The sequence below is a fragment of the Agelaius phoeniceus genome, chromosome 2 (assembly GCF_051311805.1).
Source record: "Agelaius phoeniceus isolate bAgePho1 chromosome 2, bAgePho1.hap1, whole genome shotgun sequence".
NCBI classification, from domain to species: domain Eukaryota; kingdom Metazoa; phylum Chordata; class Aves; order Passeriformes; family Icteridae; genus Agelaius; species Agelaius phoeniceus.
The window spans coordinates 93211428-93224825 of record NC_135266.1 but is presented as its reverse complement, the minus strand read 5'-3'; the positions used below and the strand labels follow the sequence as shown (position 1 = coordinate 93224825).

The following is a 13398-nucleotide window of genomic DNA, read 5'->3' as shown; positions in this document are numbered from 1 at the left end:
CTGAGGACCTGGTGCAGGGCTGGGAAGCACGGGTGGGTAGGACAAAGGTGCTGCAAGGCCAAAAGAGTTTCAGCTGTGAGAACCTCAGACCAACAGGAGGGTGACTCCAAAAAGTCATGTGAGGAGTTGTAGACCTGCTGTTGCATTAATCCACTACAGCCAGGCACCCTCACCCCCTGCTCTTGCAAGATCCATCTGCAGTGGACTGTAACACACTGAAATCTCACCTGTTGCAGTTCTGTGTCACAGGATGCAAACACCATGCAGTTAAAAAACACGTCAGCTCTGCACTCTGACTGTACCCGATGTGTGATTTCTACCACATTCGACAATTTGCAGGATGCTATTTCTGGAGACATAGGAGGATTGATTAGCAATCCCAGGTTTGGTTTCAAAGCTCTAAAGAGAATTCCCTCCTATCTTTTCCTAGATTTCTCCTTGGAAAATATTATTTCCACAAAAAATTATTACGCTTATAATGTTTTAGAGGGAAAACATAGATGCTGCCCTTGGCCCAAGACATTAAACAGGGATATAATAGGCCCAGAAAATGGGCAACTAGCACCAGTTACAAAGGATAATTGTTATTCTACAAATTGCAAAACAACATAAGAAAATGGCTCTATAATAATTTACTTAAGTCAATCATTCACTATGAAGTCTAATTTTATTTTATTGTAGGTATAAAGTGTGAGAATGATGAAATGACCTCCAAAGTCTTTTTTCCCCCCAACTTTCATTTTCTTGGCATTAAGTATTTTGCCTGATTATACACTCTTACAGTTTCAGATCCTTCTTCTTTTAAATCTTATTTTTAATTTAGAAATCACCTTGCATATAACCCCTCGTTTTCTTCTATCTTCTAAACCAATCTAAAATCTCAAAAATGGGGAAAAAAATTTAAAAATCACTCTTCCTAACCATACTTGGCAGCCCAGAGCAGAAACACACTTACTAATCTTCTGCAAATGTTGTTTAGAAAAAACTCTCCCAATTTAATTTCAGCTTTTCTGGGTGTATGTCTGTTCCTTATCCCTTACAGTGTTTTCTTTTCAAACTCAAGAACTACCAAAAAATATGGCCATGTTGTGTTCCACAAAAATAACTGTGTACCACAGCTATTTTCATCTACCACCATCTTCGAAAGACTTTTCCTAAGAAAAAATGAAAAAAAAAGCCAAGCTTGAGACATAGGTGTTTCATTCAGGTAACTATGAAGACTTAAAGGAAATTGCAAGAAAAACCATTACACTATTGCAGATAAATATTTCATGGAAAAGTGTGCTTTCACACCTAGTTCTGTCCAATGTCACTGTCCCCGTGTGCCCTCAACAAAAAAAAAAAAAAAGTAAATATTGAGTCAATGTTTAAAAGGATGATTAAATATCCCTTCAATTTTAACCTTATATCTGATTACTGTTGTATGTTTCTGCAGTGACATCATGTCAACAGAAGGACTTCACCACTTATATGCCTTTAACTGGAGCAAGTCCAGTAACTCCATAGACATTTACACCTTTGCAATGACTGCAGGCAAAAAAACCTGTAGCACTGAGAACCTGAAAATAATTGAACTTGCTTTCTAAATTGGGAAAAAGAAAAAAAGCAAATCAATAGTGTGAAGTATGAAAGCTGAGATTATTTCTTTCAACTTAATGCTAGTAAACTTTATTTTTTTTCCATAATTCATCTCTTTGAAGTCAGCAGGTGCAATTTCCAGTTAATGCATGAGACTCAGACTCCCAAACATTTTCTGAGGACAGGAATGCAGGGTGCACTTGAGGCTGAGGCATTTGTGAAAAGTTCATTTATCAATCCCAAGACTTGTTTCTAACCAAGTCCTGGGTAGAGGGGAAAGCCTGCTGTGCCTTGCAGGGCAGTGAGAGCTCGGCACAGCCACCCAAGCAGCAGACTCCACCCCGATCCCGACTGTGAGGAGGTTTCATCTAGACCTTGCTGAGACATCTCTGGTCCTCTCATGGGACATCCCATCGTTTCTTACTGTCCTCCCTCTGTCTCAGGGACCTCTTGCAGCAAGTTTCCCAGTTTCCCAGCAGTGAAGGTGGCCCAGCTGTTTCAAAGCTGTGGGCTGCTCACTGCTGAGCTGAGCTCTGCAGAATTGCTTAGCGGGGGTCTGCATTAAAGGCCAGACCTTATAACCGAGCAGGCTGCTCTAAAGTTTAGCATTACTTGAAAGGAGGCATTGCCACCTGATCAACAGATGAGCCTGAACATCTTGCACTTGGTAGTTTCTTCTGCTGCCCTTAATGCAGCACCTCCTGGTGCTCCCCGGCAATGCACTAAGTGATGTGAGTAGCATCTGTCATACGCAATTTGTTTCCTCTCCGCACAGAGACCAGGGAACACACCTTATTTCGGAAGGGCTATAGGGGGCGGGAGGTGCTGGAGTCTCCACGTCCCCGGGGGCAGGCACATATCTTAGAGCTGAAGCGGTGCGCCGTGTGCCTGGAAGGAGGAGGCAGAGGAGAGGATGGGGGGGACACAGGGGGCTCCGAGCAGCCTGTCACCGTCTCTGCGGAAAGTTCCCTGCTGCCTCAGGGCCTGAGGGATAGACCAGAGTTTTCCACACAGGTGAGCTTACCAAGGGGCTAGGCCCAGACAACTGAGCCTAACGTGAAGCCCAGTTTCAAGCAAGTTTTACGGCACGGTAAAAAATAGATTAAATAAAATATGTATATATAAGAATAGTAGGAAGGATGGTGCGGCAGAGGCAGCAGAAGGAGCCGAGCAGAGCAGCGCTCCTTCCCCACGCCTGCCTGCAAAAGCACTCGCCCGCCGCCGCATTCCCGAGCATCCCCGGCGGGACCGCAATCAAAACTTCCCCACGCGCGGGGCACCGCCGTGGCACCGGCGGCGGCGACCCCGCGGCCGCAGGGCGATGCCCCGTGCCGGGTGCCGCGCCCCGCTCCGCCCGTGCAGCACTCACCTCTCAGGGCCAGGAGCGCGGCCAGGGCTGCCGGCACCCACCTCCCGCCGCCGCCGGGGCGCCGCCGCGTCATGCCGGGCCGGGCGAGGGGCGCGGAGCGGGCCGCCGAGCCCTGCCTTTCCCCGCCGCCGCCGCAGGTGCCGCCGCCGGTGGTGCCGCCGCCGTCCCGGGACCGCCCGCTCGCGGCGAGGCTCCGCCGTGCCCCAAGCCCCGGTCGCCCGGGGAGGGCGGCAGGCGCGGCGGCCGGACCGAGAGCGCAGCCTGGCGGCCCCGAGCCGCCCCCGCAACCCGCCGGGCTGCGGCTGTCACCCCCCGCGCGGCACCGTCCCGGCGCGCAGCGGCACGTCCCACCACCCTCCTCCTCTCTCCGCGCAAATTGGGGGTTCCCCCCTCCTCCCCTTCCCCGCCAACCCGGCGCCGCTGCATCCGTAGGGATGCTACACGGGCCAGGGTGTGGAGGTGCGGTCGAGCGCAGGGCTGGAGACTGCACCCCCACCGCTCCTCCGGATCATCGCGGCAGCGTGGGGGCTTCTTCTTTCCGGAACCTGCCTACAGCTGCATTGAAGACGACAGCGGCAGCGCACAGCAAAATATTTGGGATGGTCTGCATGGGACTGGTCACCGCTGCAGCGCACGGTATAAACACTGCAAAGGTATGAACCACCCTAACTCCGCCATGCAGGAGCCTGGGAAACACGAGCATTCCGCACTCCTGTAAAACCGACCAAGGTATCTCCAAAGGGTGTGAGGCAGTTCTCGGAGTTGGGGAACTGCAATACTGTGTAACGCAGGAATCGCCAACAAGTTGTGTCACAAGCTTAAGTCAGTGCAGTTCTTAAGGCTGCGCAGAAATATTAATCAGTTGAAAATCAGCACACATCAAGTGTGTATGTAGATGGTAGAAAAGGAGGAAAGGAACCCTTTATGAATTTAGGATGAGCTTGTGGGAAAGGATCAAGCAGAAAGCTTGCACAGAATGACACCTGGCGCACAGCCAGCTCCCTGTCCAAGTCTAATCATGGTAGTTTTGCTTTGTGAAAATAAGCAGTTTGACAAGGAAAACTCTCTAACAATTCTGTCAAATGTCCAATTATTTCATTCCCCCACTCAACGTTTCCTCCCCACCAAAGCACAGCTATGCAGCCTTTGCGTCCTGCAGGCAGCAAATCCATTTTGTCATGCTTCTCCCCACCCCCACCAGTCACAGTCCCTGGGAGCATCCCCCTGCCCAGACTACCCTATTGCTCAGCACTGTTCAGGTTTCTGCCTCCTCAGATGCCTCAAAAGGTGCTCTGACCCTTTACATGGCTCCACTACCCCTGTGAAGAGGGGTGGGGGAGAGCTGCACCCAGGAGTGAAGATGGCAAGAAAAAGTCTCAGGGGTAGAAAAACATAAATTTCTTTAAGAACCATGAAAAAAAAGCAAGCTGGTACCCATAACAACAGTATGTGGAAAGCTAACTACCATCTCACCAGCCTTGGTTAGCCTAGGTTGAGCTCTGCCTTGGACAGCATCAAGCTTTGGCAAACTTCTATCAGGGGACTAGGTAAAAATGTCACCCCAGCAGTCCAGGTTTACCAGTTATCTTGGTTCTGAAATAAAACTACTAACTCTGTTTAGAAGGAGCAATGGTTGACCTACCCTTATCAGGCAGCAAAATTGCTCACTACCACATGGGCTGGGATTTCATTCAGCAGGTGGGGGCTCAGAGAGGCGAGAAGGCATCACATGGTGACTCAGGGGATGTACCCTCTGGCCTCTTTTCAGGTTGGTCTGGTGCCTGCTGCATGTTCTCCAACATCAAACCTGCTGATACAGGTGTTCTGACAGCTCTAGCACTCTAACAAAGCACCCTTCACACCAGCCCTGCCATGGGCAGGCAGACTTAAAGAGGGTTTTGCTCCATTACGGAGCCAGCCCTTGGCAAAGGCTCAAGCAGCTGAAGTATAACACTTCAGAAAAATATCGAAGGGAGAGCCATGAACAGCCCAGCTGTTCCCCCATTCTGTGGAAATATGGGAATTGAAGTTTTCTCAGACTCTCTCAGATTGCTTCTCTTTTCTCCAGCTGACTTGCTGCATTTTTCATCAAGCAAAAGGACAAAGAAAAACGATGATTTTATGATCAGAAGCAGTTCCAGGAAACCTCCATCCTTGTGCATACACACAATGACCACCTTGAGGAATACAATGAGTATGTCCACACATTCACTTACAATGAAGGCCCACGAATGTTTCTTGCCAAACATAACCTCCTTCAGCAAACTCAAGGGCAGAGAGCACAGAGCATGTTTGGCACAGTGGCCTGTCACTGCCCTTACTCCTGCAGATCACTTCCAAGAATGAAAAGATGCAAAGTCAAATCAAGTGAAAACAAGAAAAATTGCATATTCTCCCTAGGACTGCCGCACTGCCTTCCTGATCTGCCAAGACTTGGAAGCTGTCTTGACCTAATGGAAATAAGTGTGGTTTTTAGTATAAGGACACACTGCATTTAGCAAATGCCATCCCAGCTCACTTTGGACTGTTCCTTGCATCCTGCTGTGCATCAGCTGGCAGGTAAACAGCAAAGATCAGTTCACCCTCTACAGTAAATGAATTAATGTGCTTCCTAAAAAGTGCAGTGAGCATAATGTGAACTGAGAGCCTGGTGGTCAGAGGAAGCATTTCTGCCCAAAATGGACCCAAATTACTCCCTCCTGATACAAGCTGCTAGGATCAGGGAGCATTTTAATCAGCTTTCAGACCTGGTCACCGCAGCAGATACTGTACCATACCTACAAACCACAGTGACACAGCAAGTGACTTTAGCTGCTTCTTGCAGCAACTGCAAGAACAATCTGTGGCTACACTCCAGAAGGATGGAGCAGCCACAGGGAATAATAATCTTCAGATGCACCAGTCAGTCCTCTCACTCTGGCTCCCTCTTCACCTTATCACCACTTCCAAAAATAGGCTGAAGATTGTACAGAAAGGACGTGGCCGAGGAGATACTGTTCCTGGAACTCTGAATTTCCACTTTAGCTGTCCTTGAGCCTTCCCCAAAAGATTAGGCTTATGCCAACCATTTATCCAGTGAGTGCAGCACACTCCAGCCTGTTGGACACTAGAGCTATGAGCACAGATATTTACTGCTCTAGCAGTCCATTTTCCCACCAGCAAGCATCTATACCTCTTCCTCAGCATCGATGGAATAGTACATCATGGATAGAGGAGATGTGCTTTGCCATATCCCAGGCATCAGATGCTGGCAGATAACCACTGCAGGACTCAGTTGGGGCACATTGCTCAGAAGAACACACACAGGATCCTTTAACTGAAGGGCTAAGATATTTCCAAGATTGTTCATGCTAGGCTGGGCGAGGATAGGAAAAACAATAAAAGAAAAAGAAAAAAAAGAAAGAAAGAAAGAAACCACTCCCACCTTCTTCTTTTGAAAGAATTATGATAAGTAATGTAATTCTCATGTCTCAATGAAAAACATCTTTGTGAGTAAAATTTGAAAAGGAAGCTTTTTTCCAGGATGATGCTACTTTTTTTTTTTCACTTTTGCATTAACATGGCTCTAAAAATCCAGTGGGGATGCGGTTGGGTTCAAGGGCTGCAATAGATGTCAGGTCTTACATCACCTTTGCTGTCTCCCAGCTTGTTACTGGGTTATCTATTGTCAGATGGGAATTTATTGAAGGTGACATTGCTTACAAATTGATCAAAATCAGCTTCAGTGAGGTGTCCTTCCAAGATATAAAAAGATGGATAAAATTCACTCAGTTGATCATTAATAACTTCAGTCTGTGAAATTGGTTATCTCCCTTTGACAGACGAAATAGAGTTTGCAGATTGAACTGTTTTAATCCTATCTGAGAAGAAATATGACAGCCCTTCAAATATATACCAAATTAACTATGTCTGTACCTTTTCAATAAAACTAATTCAAACAAAACCCAGGATTTATTTTGCTGAACACCTGTGTATACAAAACAGAGGTCACTAAATAGAAGAAAAAACAGTGATAACCCTGTCAACTCATCTATCACAGTTTTTTTATTTCCTATTGGCCACAGGACTAGTTATGTGGGAATTCTGTCCCAAGTGTAAAAGTTTGTGCTTTTGAAAGCCTGCATAGTGGAACAAGAAGGAGCATCAGGAGGGAGATGTGCTCTCACTGTCCAGCACCAGGTGCAGTCCAGTGCAGGCGCTGTGTATGTAATGCATGGCCATCATAGGCTTTTGGGTGAGCCCTCTCCATGTGTTGGTCAGGATAACCTGATCCCTGGCACAGCAATGGCCTATCCTTGCATGTCAGCCACGCAGGGAGACCATAGGAATATCTAAGAGAAACCAGCCCTGAAACAGCAAGCAAATTTCCACACTCCTTCAATGCCAGATGGCAGGAACGGATGTGTCCATGGAAACCCGGGTGGATTAGGCGTACCTTCAAACTTCTCAGCACTGAAGTAGGCCATTGCATTGTTTCTTTCTCCAAGGCCACTTTGACCCACACATCAAGAGCCATCTCTCTCTGCTGTCCCCACTTCATGGGCAGGGAGCCACATAGCAAAACTGCAGGAGCTGGGCTGAGACACTGCTTTCCCTAGATCTTTCTACCCTCATGGCCACACTGGTCTGGCTGGTTTCTTCATCCCAGGCCGGTAGTACCTGTGACATGCTGATTTAGCTCAGTGCACTGCAAGGTGCTCGCTTCCACACTAGTATGAGGAATAAATAAATTTCTATGCACCCCATTCATGCAATTTCTGCCTACCCTGGATTATCCCAATGCACTTTGAGATAATCAACAATCTAACAAATTCTTTGCATATTTTTACATCTCCTGAGTTTTCCTTGGCTGTTCCCACAGTAAAAGCAAACCTTTTCAACTACAAATTCCTCTTCTCTCCCCTCTTCTCCTGCCCAAAGTCATCCAGTGTTCTGGTGTCTGCAAAACCAAAGCTTTTAATTTAACATTTTGAAATCCTTCATCTCCCACTCACTCCCCCAAATCCTGCCCATGCAGACATGCTTGAAACAAATTGGTCCCCAAGGCTCTGACTAAATCTTTCTTTGGACATGCTGTTCTTGCTGTGGTTAACAACTGTCCATTGTACCCTGTCAGACACACGCTGCTACCCCTCTTAGGAAACAGGGGATGCTGCATCCATATAAAAGCATTTCATAATGCTGCCATTTACATAACAACTTTCTAAATTGTACATCGACACATTTCCCCAAATCATTACAGTAGGTGAATTAAATCTTCCACTAAACACCAGCAAATGGTGGTAATGACAACTCTTCTAAGTAGCACACCCCATAAAGCCCAGAAAATGGAAATCAATCACTCTTCCTTTTTTTTCCTCAGAACTGCTGAAATTTATTACACACAGCTGTGACAGAAAATAAATAGATGACAAAATTGAGAAGAAATACACTAAAGTTAGGACTCATGTGGATGTATTCCTGCAGTTGCGATACAAAATGGGTCTTTGAGAATCTTGTTTAGTAGCAGTGTTGCTATGGCTGTGATGGTCTAAAGATATGTGAGGTGCAATAACTTCTATGGAGAAGCAATAACTTTTACTAGATCAGCTGATGTTGCTGAAAATACCAACATGCTTTGGGGCACATTGACCTAAAGAAGAGCTTCCATGCTTGAAAACTAATCTGGTTTTTTCCTTATTACATCTGCTGGTCTAATAAAAGATATTGCAGTTTTCTGCATTTTTTAACTCTCTGATGTTCATTAGCAACTAGTAACCACACATAATGTTTTTTCAGCCACTTACTTGCTTTTCCAATGAGGACTGAAAATGGATAAGGAATTCAGAAACACAAGAGGCTCAAATCCTTGTGCCAGTGGACATATGGCCACTTCTCTTAATTTTGATATCACTAATGGTGCCTGCATCCAAAACTTGCAAAAATAACTTTCAATCCACAAAGTTACCCACAAAGGCCAGAGATATCTCACCTAGTGGTGAAAACCCGTGGGATGTACAGGACAGTTTGAGAGAACAGGACAGGAAGATCCACATGCAGCAAACACCAGTTTTCCAAGCTCATAGAGCAGTGTAGGTATCTCTCTAACACCTTCAGGGCTGTTTCCAGTTCCAGATGGTTGCTTGGCTCAGGGACCACAGCAGTGTCTATGTTACTCTGCAGCTGAGCAAAGCATCTGTCTTGGACTGATGGAAGAGAGAGTTCAGATCTTTGGTATCCAGAGTGCAATGTACCCATGGATGAGACAGCTGACCTATGCAATGATGAGGGGGATACATGATACTGGCCTAAATGTCAGTTTGGGCAAGGTTTCTCCCCTATGCAGCATGATGGTACTTCTTATTACCACCACACTGAAATGGCTGTTAAATACACCTCAACCCTCTCCTCAGTGTTTTCATGGGAGAAATGTTCAGCATCTTCTGAGTCTGACTTAGTCCTTCAACACAGGGAGCCAATGGCATCCCAAGGGTGACTCCTACAAAATCTCAGCAGCCACATGGCAGCAGATGTTGTCTTCTGTTTAGAAGCAACATAAGAATGAAGTAATATCAGAACAAAATTAAGCTTGCACTTTGACACGGCCTGCTGGCTAACATTTCTGATTTCCCCTGCTCCACTTCAGACTCAAATCTCTCCTTGTTTCAGCATTTGCTAGGCTGCTGGGAAGCTGCTCAGAGCCCATGCCAGCTGATCTTCCTTTCACCTGTCCTGCAAGAAGTCTAGACTATTCTCTGAATCACTGCTGACAGGAATGCAAGTTCCCAAGCTATTATTGACAGTATTTCTTGCTGTTGCTTAGTGCTAGCCATGGGTCACACAGTATTTACTGAAAGTATAGAGCACCTGAAGAGTTAATAGCGTCCTGGAGGTGCACAAAATTAGCTGAACATCCTGCACTGGCACAATATGACATGGATGCCTATGCAAGGCACGGTGTACATAATTCACGTTTGCCTGGGCCAGAAAGGATTTGTTTCACAGCAAAAAGACAAAGAGCAGAACTTCTCCTAGAGACCCTACCATCCTCTACATAATGAAATAGTCACCAGGTGAGTCCATCAGAGCCAGGATTTAAGCCAGAGGAAGAAGTCATCAGAGCTGACTTAAGGACAGCAGGAAGGATTAAACTCTGCCCTCACCAGACTTAAGAGCCAGGATGTCTTATGGAATTGAATCAACAGCCACTGTTGGAGAGTTAGAAAATAGCTCCATGTATAACATAAGGCAGATCTGCACCTCCCACCACTGTCAGACAATGACAGAAGTGGAATTTTCAAGACATGTTCACCAATGCCCTTTCTAATGCTCATTTGGGGATTTTAACTCCAGGGTCAACACCAATTAACTAACATGGGTCAGAGTAAAGAGTCTCTCTCCACTTTGCACCAGAGTTTTTAAATAAGTTGGCAAGCAGGACTCTTAAGCACCATTTTGATGCTCACATAAGCAGCCCAGACACTGTGGTCCCAAGTAAACAAAAATTCCTGAAGGTTTTTTGCTGAGTCTACTCACAACCAGCTTCTGCTTCCCTTTATGTACATAGCAAGGCATTTTCTCCTCCCTACACTGCACAAAATGGTCATTATAACTGGCAACTACAGCACCAACACTAAAAACTCTACAGGGTCATGGAAGGTAGTGTCCTCTCAGTCCACATCTTGTTTTCTCCAGGACAACACAGGAATGCAGCTATAGTCCAACCACTTGCCTTTAATTGTGAATGCAGGACTTCAGTCTCCAGAGCAGAGTTGTCAGCCCTGCACCTTCCCTCATGCCTGCCTTCATTTAGTGGTGTTTAAAAAATGTATGCTTAAAAAGCAAAGTTGAGTTGTCTAAGTGCAAAGGAAAGCCTTTTAATTAGAACTCAAATCAAAACAAGACGGGGGGAAATGAAGGAAAAGCATAAAGTGATTCAACATTTCCAAGTTAATTTCCCAGACCTTTCCCCTGCTCCCTCCACCTCTTTTATTTTTATTTTTTTTCTCTGAGTCTACCAAGACAACAGCCCCTTTTGGGCCAGTTGGAGTGGAGGGTGTTGTCTGTAAAGCACTGCATTGGGACTGCCAGTTCGTTTCACCCTGGTGGCACTGATTTATACCAGTGCCTGGTCAAGGATTAAGCCCTTCATCAAATTTTAACAGCCCTTGTCCCTTTAACAGTAAGATTTCAAGCAGGAACCCTTCCTAGACCCTGGGTGTCTCTATGGTAACACAACAAGATCGTTTTGTTCTAGCTCACAGCATTGTGTGCATATTGAAAAGCACAGTTAAGATATTTTGAAGTGGAGAGTCCAGATCAGCCAATTCTGAAGCCCTGCAAGAAAAAATGATTATGCAAATTAAACTCCTAAAGGTGAATGGCAATGAATGCTTTCAACGTAGACGGTTACAGTATGAGAAATGAGAGCAGCAGTCTCAGCAAGGTGCCTTCCTCAGCAGTACAAAACACACTACACCAGTTGCCTTTCTTTTTGCTTATTTTAGCAAAATGGTCTGGGACAGAACAGGTCACACCAACAAAACTATTTCTGGGTTTTGTAGCTGTTGCTGCAGTACAGCCAAGACTGAGCATAGCTGCTACATGGAGAAATGAAGTCTCCAGGAATCATAACAGCATCCCTCTTCATATTAAGTAAGGAAGTATTTACTTCCTTACTTAAGGAAGTAAAGATGCAGCACTGAGTTCAGGACTGGACTAGAAGAGGCAGAAACTTAGAAGTCTGCTTGATGCCCGCTTTAAAGGAAAATTTTCCCTTGTGCCAATTGACTTGTGGTTGGTAGCAGTCTGTGGTATCTCTCACTTGCTGGCTTCTCCAGAAAACATCACAAGAGGAGCTTGGTCTTATGGAATACCACAAGTTGGAAGAGCAGTAGAATGTCTCATGGTGGAGGCCTAAGGAAGTTATTCCTTCTTACATTAATTGTTTTTCTTTTATTTTTTTCATGCCTATCACTCACCTGCTAACAAGGCCAAGGGCCAGGTCATGCACATTGGTCACAGCAAGTTCAGGGAGCACTACAGGCCAGGGGAAGAGCAGCTGGAAAGCTGCCTGGTGGAAAAGAACCTGGGGGTGCTGGTTGACAGTGGCTCCACATGAGCCAGCATGTGCCCAGGAAGGCCAATGGCATCCTGGCCTGTGTCAGCAGCAGCATGGCCAGCAGGACCAGGGCAGTGATTGTACCCCTGTGCTTGGCACTGGGGATGCTGCACCTTGAGTGCTGTGCCCAGTTTCTGGCCCCTGACTGCAAGGAGGACATTGAGGTGCTGGAGAGTGCCCAGAGAAGGGCAACAGAGCTGGGGAAGGATGTGGAGAGTGAGTGCTATGAGGAGTGGCTGAGGGAGCCGGGGTTGTTTAGCCTGGAGAAAAGGAGGCTCAGGGGTGACCTTATCACGCTCTACAGCTCCCTGAAAGAGGCTGCAGCCATGTGGGGGCAGCCTCTTCTCTCAGGCAACCAGTAACAGGAGAGGACACAGCCTTAAGCTGTGGCAGGGGAGGTTTAGGTTGGACATCAGGAAGATGTCCCTTTCACAGGGAGAAGCAATGGAGAAAGAATTGTCAAGCATCAGAATGGGCTGCCCAGAGAAGTGGTGGACTCACCACTCCAGAGGTGTTTTAGAAAAAATTGGATATGGCACTTTGCATCATGGTTTAGTTGACAAGGTTGTTCAGTCAAAGGTTGAACTCAATGATCTTGAAGGTCCAACCTAAATGATTCTGTGATTCTGCTGGGTGGCACAGTTACACTCAAATCCTTTCTTACAGACAATAAAGAAACAAGTATTATATACAAACCTAGGAATTTACTGTTAGTACAATTGAAATCATAAAAGTCTAATCAAGAAATATTATTTACCTAAACCTAATTATTAGATGGAAAAAAATAAAAACTATTATCTGGAAAAAATCTGAGTAATAATACAGCTGAAATCAGTTTCCACGCTTCCTGGCAAACATCCCATTTTTCTCTTTGCAGGGAAGAACATAATGCTGATATATTCTTCCTCCTCCATCTAAGATTCGTATGGAGCAGAGTTTATACATTTTTTAGCAACATTTTATATTTCACTCCTCTTTCTTTGGCCTGCAAGTCCGCACTGCATCCAGATTTACTACACATGGAGAATTCTTACATATATTGATTTTTTTTCTTCTTTTTTAATACTTGTTTTGTCCAGCTCTCATGTCCCCATTTCTTTATCTGATCATTAGTGAGCAGAGCTGATGTCCACATTGGTATCCTGCACCTCTTTTGTCATCACCCCAATGCTTCTCCTCTGTACTGCATCCTCTGTCCCTTCTTTCAAGGTCTTTGTTATCACACCATGCCTGCATTTTCCTCTGCTGTATCAATATGAGGAGCAGGGAGCACATTACCTCATCTGAGTTTGTCTTTTTGAAAACAGGGGCTCCCAAAAAGATACAAAGTAATAGCAGCTGCATGTTGGTC

The 13398-nt window shown here is 45.8% G+C and overlaps 1 protein-coding gene across 2 annotated transcripts in view; it reads right to left on the bottom strand.

Annotated features, from left to right (window-relative positions):
- The window catches only part of IGSF11 (immunoglobulin superfamily member 11), a 105287-nt gene extending 102118 nt beyond the window's left edge, over nucleotides 1–3169 (bottom strand). The window contains exon 1 of one of the 2 annotated variants that reach the window (XM_077174284.1): nucleotides 2948–3169. In XM_077174284.1, the coding sequence (XP_077030399.1) occupies nucleotides 2948–3020 (73 nt within the window). In that variant the 5' untranslated portion in view covers nucleotides 3021–3169. Of the gene's footprint in view, nucleotides 1–2369; nucleotides 2395–2947 lie in introns of those variants that run through there. The other variant, XM_077174285.1, reaches the window with a different exon arrangement.
- Nucleotides 3170–13398: the final 10229 nt, after the last annotated feature.